Below are 12,224 nucleotides of genomic sequence, written 5' to 3'. Positions count from 1 at the left end.
TGTTTTGGAAAATTAAATGAGCATTACCAATAAAATGTAACCCTTTTCCTGACAGCAGGGAAACCGAAGGATCTTTCAAGAATTATAGTGGCAGAATTTGGCTGTTATCATTTTTAATTGTCTCCTTTAGTAATGGGTGTGCCATACTTTGGTAATCTTCAATGTTTGTTTCTTCTCCACATTAAGGAAGAACATCAACGTGATCAACCTAGCTTCAATTTTCCTCCAGGAATTGAAGACTATGGGCTTAGTCGCAGCCCAACTAAAAGGATGGGTGTTCCTGGGACAATGGCGGCAAATGGCCTTACTCAAAGCAACACGAGCCTTGGCAGCAGCAACAGCAGTGATACTGGCAAACAGCAGCTGGCTGGTGAATAACATTTATAGTATTTTACATTTTCATTTTAAACAGTCTCATCATTAACCAAATGAAATGCGTGTTCTTCAGCTGTTGCATAGGAATGTGCGATTGTATTACGCACATGGCTTCAGTGCGGAAGCTGACACATTCCACAATGAACCAAAGAGTATCTTTCTGTGCTGTAAATGTATTGATTTGTATCGCACCTTCTATTGGAGTAAATAATAATCATCCTTACAATCGATCTAGCGCCTTTTACGTAGCAGGATGTCTGAAAGCACTTTGCACGATTATTGTAAAGTGGTGTGACAGTATTTTTGTGGGTACTTTGTCCAAATGAACGATCTTCATGTGTGAATCTAAAAACTGGATGGTGGGGTGGGGGGAGGTGAAGCAATTCTGATCAGCATTGTGTACGACACATCTAAAAACCAATTACTGAAATCCATTATACCCACGTATGCCACCTACACACAGAAATTCTGTGCATCTGGAATGGAATGTGCATTCTCTCCCTGGAGTGATGCCCTGACTACCTAATTCCAGAGAGCATTCGGCATTGAGCCAGGGCCCAACCTCTTAATCGCTTCATTCTTTAAAGTTACTTTCAAATCTACTCGTGCTAAAGTGCACTTTGGGTTACTGGTGGTGTTTAACCAGCTAAGATCACACACCTATTCACTGAAAGAACTTTCCGGCACATTTCCTGTTGCTTGGGCAGCGAGGACCACCCTACCCATTAGAAGGTTGGGTTGCAGTGCTGATAGGAGAGCAGTTTCACGGGTGCTGAGTGCCCTCCAGTACCACATGCAAATAACCATTAACATGTGAGTCTTGTCCGTGTTCCTATGTTTCTATTCAACCAATGCAACTGTAAGGTGATTCTTTAGGAGGTGTGCAACAGAAAATTTCTAATTTTAGCCAAGTCCGAGTTGCAGAATCTCATGTTTTTTTTAATATGAGCAAATTACTTAAAGTGGCCACTTTGGCCTGACAGTCAGTCCATTTAGCTCAATATCAATCAGTTTTGCTTGAGGATCCTTTGTGTCTTCCCTGGGACCTCATCTTGGATCCCAAGAACTGATTTCACCATTAAACAGAGCTCGAATGAGGTTTATCAGTCTATTTATCTATCTATAAAATCAATATCCGAGGGAACTTAATGTACAAGACCGTAATTGCTTCATTCTTTAAAGTTCCAATTTGTAGATTTGAAAGAGTTCCATATTTATTCCAGTAACAAATTGAAATTTGAATTGTTATTCAAAGCACCAAATAGTGTATAGTCAGCGTTTATAAAACAGTTTATGCTGTGGATTTTCTAGGTGTTTCCCATTCATCTAGAGTAGGAAATGAACCTGAAAAATCAGAACATGGATCATCTCACCGTGCTAGTACATCAAGTATCTTTCAGAATTGTGCAATGGAGGTAAGATTAATTTTAAGATGATGAGTTCAAAGAAAAAAATGTGGCTTGTGTATCTCTTACAGGTTTTTATTTAAGTGTGGAGGATTGCAGTACGAATTTTCATTTGAGCTGGTCAGAGATAAAATTCTGTACATTGGAGTTGAGGGTATACTATATGTGTGAATCTTATATGAGAAGCCGGAGTCTATTCGTGTGTAAGGCAAAGAGCAGCTACATGGCGTAAGAGTATGGACCAGGAAGAGCTTTCTGCATTTTATTTGTCTTCTACAAAAATTGTATTAAAAATAAAATGTTACAGATGGGCTCGCGATTTGGGGATTTTAACATCCCGTTTGTCTGTCAGTTCCTTGTGCTAAAATATGTATGAAAAAATCTCAGATCTAAAATTGCACAGAAAAGATAATGCATGCAAATGCAGTATTTAATCATTTTGAATACTTAATGTTGTACAATTATTTCTAAAGGTTTTGATGTCCAGCTGTTCTCAATGTCGGGTCTGTGAAGCTTTGGTTTATGATGAGGAGATTATGGCTGGGTGGACCGCAGATGATTCAAATCTGAACACCACTTGTCCATTTTGTAAAAACACCTTCCTACCTGTTCTAAACATTGAGTTTAAGGACCTGCGAGGGTCTGAAAGGTACTGAATTATTTTTATTTTCCAGCTCTGTTTTTAAGTTCTCCCCCAATCTTTGGGGTGTTTTGCAATCTTCCCTAACTGAAGATATATGGGCAGTTTGCTAATAATGCTGTTCTTGAAACAATGGGTAGATGTACAAGAGTGGGTTGATTCGCTCTTACACCAGCTTTGGTGGTGATGGGGTGGGGGAGGGCTTCAATGATGAGACTTGTGACTTTGCAGTGAGGGAAGATGGAGTCATGCTCCAGTCAAGTGCATTGAGGGGGAGGATAAATTGATTAGCATTTATTAAATTCTAATAGATTTCAATCAGTCTTGTATGTTCCTGCGGCAATTAGTATGAGGCTTACCAACAACAATAAAATCACATTTGTATAGCTCCTTTCACATCGGGAGGCTTCCCAAGGCGCTGGACAATCAGTGTTTCGGACCCGAGCTGGAGGTTAGGATTGGGTGGGATGTAGGGTGATCGAAGCAAGACCATGGAGGGCTTTGAAGGTGAGGACAGGAACTTGAACTATATCCTCTCTGATGGGAAGCCAGTGGAGTTGGGCGAGGATGGGATTGATAGGGTCATGGAACTAGGTGGGGGAGAGGACATGGGCTGCAGACTTCTGGATGATCTGCAGCCTATGGAGGGAGGAGTTGGGGAGGCCGACAAGCAGGGAGTTTGCGTAGTCAAGCCTGGATGTTATTGGATGTGTGTATGAGGGTCTCGGCGGCCTGCAGTGTGAGACAGTGGCGGAGCCGGGTGATGTTGCAGAGATGGGGGAAGGCCGAGCGGGTCATGGCACGGATGTGGGGTAGAAAGGATAGTTGAGGGTCAAACAAGACACCAAGGTTCCAGACTGGCTCAGTGAGGTGGAGTGTGCATCCACCTCCAATCCCTTCACTCTCTGGCACCTCCCTACCTCTCGATCTCCTCACTTCCCAATCCACCACCTGGAGCGAACTCCGTACCTATATCTCACCAGTTCTGGCCAGGCTCCCCTGGCTCCGAACGAATCGACTTCAAGATCCTTACACTCGTGTTCAAATGCCTTCATTCTCTGGCACCTCCCTATCTCTTCAACCTCCTCATCACCCGGCATCTCCGCTCTACTGGCACCTGCCTCCTGCTCATCCCTTGCATCCTGCACACCATCGGAAGTTGCGTTTTCAGCCAATACGCCCCTCAATCCCTCTGCTTTGCCTTCTCTCTTCCCTTTTTCCAGCCTGAAAACCTTCCTCGTCCACCGTGCTTACAGCCACTCCCACCCCCCCCCAGCTCCGAGTCAGGCTCCTCCACTGTTGAGCACTCTAAGATGCTACCCTGCGTGGAGGGCGCTACATAGGTACATGTTGTTGTTGTTGCACCTTGGATGGTGATGCTGCCAGTACCTGAGGTGTGGAAGCACTGATGGAAGTCAATCAGGAGAGCCTCGGTCTAGTTGACGTTCAACTGTAGAAAGTTAGCTCTCATCCAGGACTTGAACAGTAATTTTTTTAAAACTTCTTCCTAAAACAATATAAAACTATCAGTGCTTCAAGGAAAAACTGTTTCCAAAATGAACTGTCATTTATTTTATTCATCACAGTTTTGTAATTTTGCTTCCTTCAATGTTATGCTTGGTAGCTAAAGCACAGTCTATTATCTATCATTGTTGCTGTTAGTTTCTTCTTGAAGTCTAGTGCATCAGGAGACAGTTTGCATACCAACAATGTGACCGTGCCAGCAGAACATGTGGAACAGAACACTGGGGATGTCCCAACAGCATTAGACCTAATCAACTTGGCAGATTCACCAATTCCCACAGTAACCCAAGAGGAGACTTCGGAGGATAAAAGGTGGACAGTTTTTAAGACTTTAATGGCACATTGAAAATCATTTTTCTTAATGAATTGTAACTTCTGCTGCATTCTCTTTGTATTGTGCATCAACCCAAGGCCTGCACTCCTGATCACCTGTATGTGGACCTGAGCTCCATAACTGTGTGGAGGTCTGCATACATGAGATCAACACGTGAGGTGGGGTATCACCCCAGCCCATACTTGCCCATTTCCTTGTGGACAACTTTAGAATTAGAAATTCCAAAGTGTTGCAAGCAAATTACCATTTGTGTCTCCTCAATCTGATATGATTGTAATATGGGTAAATCCAGAAAATGATGTATTTTAAACAGTCTTGCACTAAAGAAGAGGTTTGTATATTTGTATATACAGTATGTATGAAATATAGAATTTGAGTTGGTGAATCTGCAAATTCAAGTGCATTTTTACAGCAGGTTTTTAAATAGGTTTTTTTTCTTTTCTGGAACCAGCGCTTCATCAAAGGAACCTCAGGAGTCGCTAGACAAAATCAATGCTAACGATGAACCCCCTAAATGGACGGCTGCTTTGATTCGAAGTTACAGTACAGGTGGCCCACTGCAAAACCTGGATGTGTCCCAGAGACCAACGCATGGCATCTCAACAACCAGCCTCCCGAATAGCCTACAGGAAACTGCGGTAAATAATTAGTGTAGTAAGTCGTGAAAATGGACCAACTTGACTGAACTAGCTCACTGTATGATTCCACATACAAAATTGACTCTTTTGCTTTTTAAACTATTTGTTACTACTCTTTTTTTTCCATGTTGTATTTAAAAATCTTTATTAACTCAGAACTAGCCTGAAAGGACGGCCCATTAGTGGATTAAAAAATCTGTACAATTGGTAGGGCTGCTTCATAGAAATTGCTCTGAATGGATGGAAGTGTAAGACTGGTGGCCAGCCACAAAATAACCATGACAATCCATCAGCAGTGGCACCAAGAGAAAATTGCATTCCCAATATAAATAATACATTGCAGCTCTAAGGGATTAGGATGCGTACATATTTGTTGGTATGTATGGTGTACCTGTTCAACATCTTAACAGGAGCGCCACCTGCTGGATATTGAAATGTTGTCAAATTGCAGTGTTTTTTTCTTAACGATTGGAGCTATACATTCTTGAGGCTAGTTCCATTGGTTGTGTATGGACTTGATAAAGGAAGACAGGCCTTATCTGGTTTTGATGTCGTAACAATCAGTTGGGGGACTGCAAGATGGCAAAAGTTAAAAAAGCTGGTTGCATACTGATTTGTAATTCGGCGAGGAAATATTGGGCTAATATTGGGTAAGGGCTTCTCTGCTTGCCATTGACTTTCAAATTGGAATGGGATGTAATTCTTAAATTTTTCAACACTTGCATTGTGGAAATATTTTATGTCTGAAAGTGAAAGTGTAGTTTTTACCAGAAGTTGTCAAGTCAATATGTGCTTAACATGCCATTTCCTCTCAAGTCACCACCATTGTGAACATTTGGGTAAAACTTTATAAAAATGTTGGTACAAGTTCAGCTTCATCTCATCAGTTTTAAATAGAGTTGATCTCCTGTTAAAAATCCTGCATGAATTTAGACTTTGATTTCATCATTGTAGTCTTGTCTATTACTTGTTTAAATTTGTTTAAAACTTATTCAAAATGCTACCCTGCATGAAGGGCAAGTTGTTGTTAAACACAAGAATAAGGCATGAAGTTTATTTTTGAGTGTATAAATGACTGCCTTTTGCAAACCAAACCTATATGTTTATCCTTTCAGTATAAATATAAATGATCTGCCAGAGAGAAGAAAGGGGTACAACTTCATCATCATTATTTGAAATTTACTTCAAGTGCTTAACACCTAATTTCCCTTTTTATTTTTGAAAATGAAGGCTACGTTCTAGACAACAGATATTGAAGTACATTTGATGTTGCAACTGTTTAAATTTGTGCACTTTGTCCTAGGATACTGTGGGGCTGGGAAATCGACCTAATCCCACGCCTGTGTCTGTACCATATCTGAGTCCTCTTGTGTTGCGTAAGGAGTTGGAGTCTTTACTGGAGAATGAGGGAGACCAAGTGATTCACAACTCTACGTTTATCAACCAGCACCCAATCATTTTCTGGAATCTTGTTTGGTACTTCAGGAGGCTCGATCTGCCAAGCAACCTGCCTGATCTCATCCTGACTTCTGAGCATTGCAATAGAGGACTGCAGGTGTGTTGGATCAGTGGCACTTGCCTTTTACCTTTTACCACATTTTCACTCATTGATTTCTACCTGGTCTGGAAACCATCCATCCATTTTGTGTTCACACTAGTAAACTCCATTTAAAATAATGTCTCTCTTAATAATTTTCTTTTGTGTAAGTCTTTTTAATGACTTTTAGGAATCCTGCAAAATCATGTTATTTTTTACAAAAGAAAATGTCAGTGGGAGAGTCTTGAACACCCCATCCTTGCCCGGCTCCATTGCCTCCCCATGTCGCAGTGGATCGAGTTCAAGATCTTCATTCTTGTCTTGAAATCCCTCCATGGATTCACTAGGTCAACCAGACCTGTTGGGATCTTGACTTGCAGGGTTTTCAAGAGCTGAGTGGGAAGAATCCAGGGACCCAGTGAAAAGTTTGTTCCAGGTCATTTTATTTGAAATGGATGAGCTAGTTATCAATCATGTCACAATGGAATTGGGGAGTTTCTGCTTATCTTCTCTCTCCCCGCCACGCTCTGCCCGATAGTGGATGCTATGTATGGGAATCTGGGAAGAGGTTGTGCTGGATGAAGTTCTCAGGTTCCAAAGCCCTTAATCCTTTTTTTTCTCATCTCAGATACCTCAGTCGAGTTTTCCCCAGGACAGTAAATTGGTCTACATACAGTTGCTTTGGGACAACACTAATCTCCATCAAGAGCCTGGTGATCCCATGTATATATGCTGGAGAAACCGGAGTAAGTAACTGAGATTGACTTCATAAAAAGACTTGTTCACCCTCCTCTTGTCTGAAGTATTGAAGCACAGAATATTTTAGATTAGCTTATTAAGTTAATTCAAGTTGAGTTTGCATTCTATTGTTTGATCATTATTGATGCTAGTTGGAGCAGGGGAGCAATCTTAAAATGCTCAAACAAGTAGTTACGAATTAATGTAAAGCAAATATGTGTGTCAATAACATTCCTAAGTGGACCTGTTCACAAAAGGAGTATAGAAAAAATAAGTCCAAACTGAATATCCATCAACACCCAATAAAAATGGACAAAAGGTTTATTTGATTTTTGAAAGGAGGTCTTTAAATAGAATGGTTTGGGTTGTTCTATTTAAAGCATACCAAACCAGCTATTATTATCACTTATACTGATTTCAGAATAATGTTTGTAATTTTAAACAAGCCTACGGAGCAGGGGAAAGCAAGAAGCGAAGATTTAAAGCTGATCAACACATTGTCCTTGAAAGTGAATATTCTGACAAGTTATATTTTGGATTTCTACATTACAAAGTTTCTTTCCATGATATTACGCAATTTCATTCACATTATTTGCACAGATCCAATGGAGCAATCTGGCTTGCAGACTATTGAATTAGCACATAATAATAATAATAATCCTTGCATTTGATATAGCGCTTTTCACATCCAGAGGACGTCCCAAAGCGCTTCACAGAACACACTGTAAAGTGAATTCACTCTATATTTGTGGGCGAACGCGGCAGCCAATTGCGCACAGCAATGTCCCACAAACAGTCGTAGATTGAAAATGACCAATTTATTATTGTTTTGGAGGGATTATTATAAGGCGTGTGGAGTAAGGAAACTTGCCCAAGGTTTCGCCCTCTGCCTGGAACTGAACTCAGGTCTCTCACTTGCAAAGCGAGTGCTCTAACCACTGAGCTACAGGACTCCACTATATTGTTCAATAAACTGTCTGTACATTCTCACATAATTGGAAAGGTAAATAAAATGCTTTTCATTTACCCTCTTACTTTCAAATTATACAAAAAGAAACTTCCTCCTGCTAAGATTATTGAAGAATTGATTTTGTCTGTGTAAACTGCAGAAATACAGAACAGCAAACCAAATTTCCGATGATCTTTATTTTTTATGTACAGACAAAAACCTGGAAGGTGGATTAGCTCCAGACAGTCAGGTAGAAAAGAGTCCCCTGCATAGTATTGTGAGAAGCATCCAGACGAATGATGTTTTTGGTCCCATATGCCTACTCTTGAGGGAGATCAGCAAACATCCTGGAAATAAGCAACAAAGGTCAGAAATTCTGCTTGGGGTTTCTTTGTATTTTTCATCTGATTTCTTGTGGTGGGGCTATTTTCATTCCAAATGCAAATATTAAACTAAATATCTAAAATAAGTCTGTCACCAAGTTAAACAATCTATGTTAATGCCCAGGTTGTACTGGGCCTTTGTTGTTTGCACCTCCTGATGAATGTAACAACTTCAAACTAGAAGCATCTTTTTCCTGTTTGTCATTGTGAACAATAGTAGATTTAGTCACGAGATGTTGTATCAAATACTAATTATAGTTATGTCTTAATGCTGGATTGTCATTGGAGTTTTGTTTCATTGTAGGAGCATGTACAGAGAGATTCTTTTTCTTTCCCTGGTGGCCCTTGGGAAGGAGAATATTGATATAGGTAAGTAAAGCTAGATGTAATTTGACACGTGTATTGAGCTAAGAATTTTCAGTTTTGTAGCAGACTTTATCCATCCCCTTCTTAAAATTATTCTTTCTCCTCCCGCCCCCCCCCCCCCCCGACCGCTTGCTGTAAGCGAATGATTTGTAAAATCAAATAATTGCAGCAGCAGTGCTTCAGTGGTGCTGATAATAATAATCTTTGAATTTGTTATAGTGTCTTATCACATCATTGAGGCGTCTCAAAGCGCTTCACCGAATATACTGTAATGTGAATTGATTGTATGTTTCACGGGCGAAATGCTATTGACCGCCAATGTCCACAACAGTGTGTTGCACATCAAGTAGTATTGAACTTTGTCATGAATTAAGACATTTTAGCTGTCAACAGCAACAACTGCCATTTATCTAGAGCCTTCATGCAGGGTAGCATCTCAGATTGCTTAACAGCGAGCCTGTCCTTTACTCCTGCTGAATATGTCTGTTCCTAAGAGTTTTCCACAAGACCTGACACTAAAAGAAGGTTAATGCAGGGCGCAGTCTTTCAGTGTGGGTATGCTAGCATTGAACCCCAGGAATTGATCCTTGGCCAATGTTAACCGATTTCAGACAGTGCAGCAATGAGGGTGCTAGTTTTGAACTCCTTGACCCTGGGGTAGAGAGGCAAAATTAATCAAGGCTATCCAGTGAGAATAGGCTGAGTTGCGATTCCTTTAGTTTCACATGAAAAATACCCCCTGAACAAAAGTCTGATTTTAGCTTTCATTCTAGTGCTCAGAAATTTATACCCGTTGGCTGTTGTTCTGAATGACTTGACTCTTGTGGTTACAGATGCTTTTGATAGAGAGTACAAGACGGCTTACGATCGCTTGACACAAGAGCAACTCAAGATCACCCGTCCAATCGACTTGCCTCCCAGCACCAGGACAGAGTGGTGCCGGAAGTCGTTTGACCCGCCCTTCATCTAATCCTAAAGAATTGCAGAAACCTGGAATATAACCACTATCCTTAATTATGTCTGAAGTATGTAATGTGAATACTTTGAACTGGATGTTTAGAATTAAGATGGAAGGTGTTTTTCCATGAATTGAAGTGAGTGAGACAATAAGTGCTCATTGAGACTTGGATGAACAATTTATGGAGCATTGTTGTCTCATTATATTGAACAGTATGTATTATACACAAGAATAATGAAAAAGTTTTATTCAATATTACTTTGGAAGTCTTAATTTGCAAACTGTACCTTCCTAACACTAAAAACTGTCTTAAGGCAAATCTGCTGTTACTAAAATAAAGTACCAGATATGGTAATGCAGTGTTTGTACAAACAATGGTTCCAACCATTTTGTATTTTATAGCAGAGCGTCAAAGACTAGATTTTAAGTTGTAAGTTGGTTTGCATCCTGTGTAAATTAACCTTTGAAGCTCTGCGATTTAGGATGAAATAATCAGCTTTACTGCAGTAGGTTTGCGGATTGTTCTTGGTTAGTCAAGGTATCCTGTTTGACAGTTTAGTTCCTACTGTGTCCGAGTACTGAGTTTACAAAGGCATACTGTAATTTTAAAATGTTTAATAGATTTTCTGCAGTGGAAGCACTGTTAGTAATTATACTGATGCCCTCACACAGATGAATGTTTGAAGCCTTGGTTGGGGATTTAAGTCTGACGCACAATAATACGTGCACTGGGTAATTGGTGGCAGTACAAAATCCTGTTGAGACAAAAATTCTATTTTGATATCTGATATGGCAAAGATGTGTAATCTTGTATTGAACCAACTTTACCATATTAAACTGTAAAAATAATGAATTTTGTATTTTAACACTTTTTCTAGAAAAGGCAGATTGCACCTATGATCCAAATCTTGTACAGTTACATATGTTTTAACAGCTATTAGTGTGATTGTCTAAATGAAATGTTTGTGAATGTATACAAAATTACTTGTTCAATAAAGAATAGTATTGTACAAATCTTGTTTGGGGGAACATAATGTTGAGTCTATTTAAAGATGAGTGAAATTTAAAATCGTGATTCCCTGGCCCACAGTCACTTGGATATTTCCTGGAGCATTTTCTCCACCCAATGGATTATTTATCAAGCATAAGCCTTTCTTGGCTCAGTTGGCAGCAATCTCCCCTCTGACTCAGAAGGAAGTGGGTTCAGAGTCCCACTTTGGAACTTCAAGCTCATTGCTTAAGCTGATACTCCAATACAGTGTTGGGCAATGGCTGCATTATTTTCCAGCCAATTAGCATAGTAATGTAAGTTCACCTGCATTGAAGGACTGTGAAAGGTGAAACTTGCATTTATATAGCGCCTTGCCTCTGAGCACTTTGAAGGGATAAGGTTGGGTGCTTTAGCTTGCAGGATTAACTGAGTGGGATGCTTTCCTCACCCCAGAGACTGGTCTGCCCTTCCAGGTCTTGCCATTAATGAGCAGTGCCCTGGAATACTGCAGAGCCACCTTGCTCAGGAACCAGACTACCAAAACCACCACAGAGGTTTGGCTCGATTCCAACATTGGATTACCAGGCACGGTCACCTTGGAGCCAGATCAGCTCGAAGGAGATCCCACAAATTTGGTGGAGTGCAGTAGAAGAGTCACTAAGTAAAATGATTTTAATCTCCCCCTCTATTAAAGTTAATTTGAAATTTTTCACAACCCATTTGATTACATACAAAAACATTGATGAAAATAGCAAAATTATATGGATTGTGAAATGTAGAGCAGCTGATGAAATTCTGAGGCTCATTTCTCAATGGATTAAGATTCTCGCTTCACCTTTAAATCTGTTCACAACCTAGCATCAGGCCTGCTGGGCATTGCTAAGCCTTCAGCAACTATTCCTTCTATCATCTGCCTTTAAATCCCACATCAAAAACTACTGTGACCAAGCCTATGGTCATTTTGCTCAGCTTCCACCAAAGTGCTGACATTATCCTATGTGAATAGTACTATATAAATCCATGCTCTCTTGATTTTTCAGGCCCATTCTCTGGGAAGCAGCAACTTGCATTTCTGTAGCATCTGAGCACGTAACAATGTTGGAGCCTGTCACTGAGAGTCCAAGCATGGTCTAAGAGGGAAAGGCAGAGATTGAGGGAGGGTTCCAAACTGTCAGGACTTAGTGGTGAATGGGGTCTGTATCCCTTGTAGTAATTCACCTCTGAATAGAGCAGCTCCCAGAACTATTACAGAAAGGTTTTCTAATAGGTCAAAGATTTACAAAGAATGTACTACATAGAAACAGGCCAATCACTTGGAGCTGGTGTTTATACTCCACAAGTCCTTACTCCCACTCTCCCTCATGTAAAGGTCTAGTTTCCTCTTG

At 40.3% G+C, this 12,224-nt stretch overlaps 1 protein-coding gene across 1 annotated transcript in view; it reads left to right on the top strand.

Moving 5' to 3' along the window:
* The window catches only part of dennd4c (DENN/MADD domain containing 4C), an 82,868-nt gene extending 72,006 nt beyond the window's left edge, over positions 1 to 10,862 (top strand). Inside the window, exons 25-34 of the mRNA XM_042345174.1 lie at positions 187 to 370; positions 1,687 to 1,790; positions 2,255 to 2,430; positions 4,084 to 4,257; positions 4,731 to 4,917; positions 6,221 to 6,472; positions 7,083 to 7,200; positions 8,354 to 8,507; positions 8,829 to 8,893; positions 9,724 to 10,862. Of these exons, the coding sequence (XP_042201108.1) occupies positions 187 to 370; positions 1,687 to 1,790; positions 2,255 to 2,430; positions 4,084 to 4,257; positions 4,731 to 4,917; positions 6,221 to 6,472; positions 7,083 to 7,200; positions 8,354 to 8,507; positions 8,829 to 8,893; positions 9,724 to 9,860 (1,551 nt within the window). The 3' untranslated portion in view covers positions 9,861 to 10,862. The remainder of the gene's footprint in view (positions 1 to 186; positions 371 to 1,686; positions 1,791 to 2,254; positions 2,431 to 4,083; positions 4,258 to 4,730; positions 4,918 to 6,220; positions 6,473 to 7,082; positions 7,201 to 8,353; positions 8,508 to 8,828; positions 8,894 to 9,723) is intronic.
* Positions 10,863 to 12,224: the final 1,362 nt, after the last annotated feature.

Source organism: Callorhinchus milii, unplaced genomic scaffold (genome assembly GCF_018977255.1).
Source record: "Callorhinchus milii isolate IMCB2004 unplaced genomic scaffold, IMCB_Cmil_1.0 Scaffold32, whole genome shotgun sequence".
Classification (NCBI taxonomy): domain Eukaryota; kingdom Metazoa; phylum Chordata; class Chondrichthyes; order Chimaeriformes; family Callorhinchidae; genus Callorhinchus; species Callorhinchus milii.
This window is presented reverse-complemented; position numbering and strand designations above follow the sequence as displayed.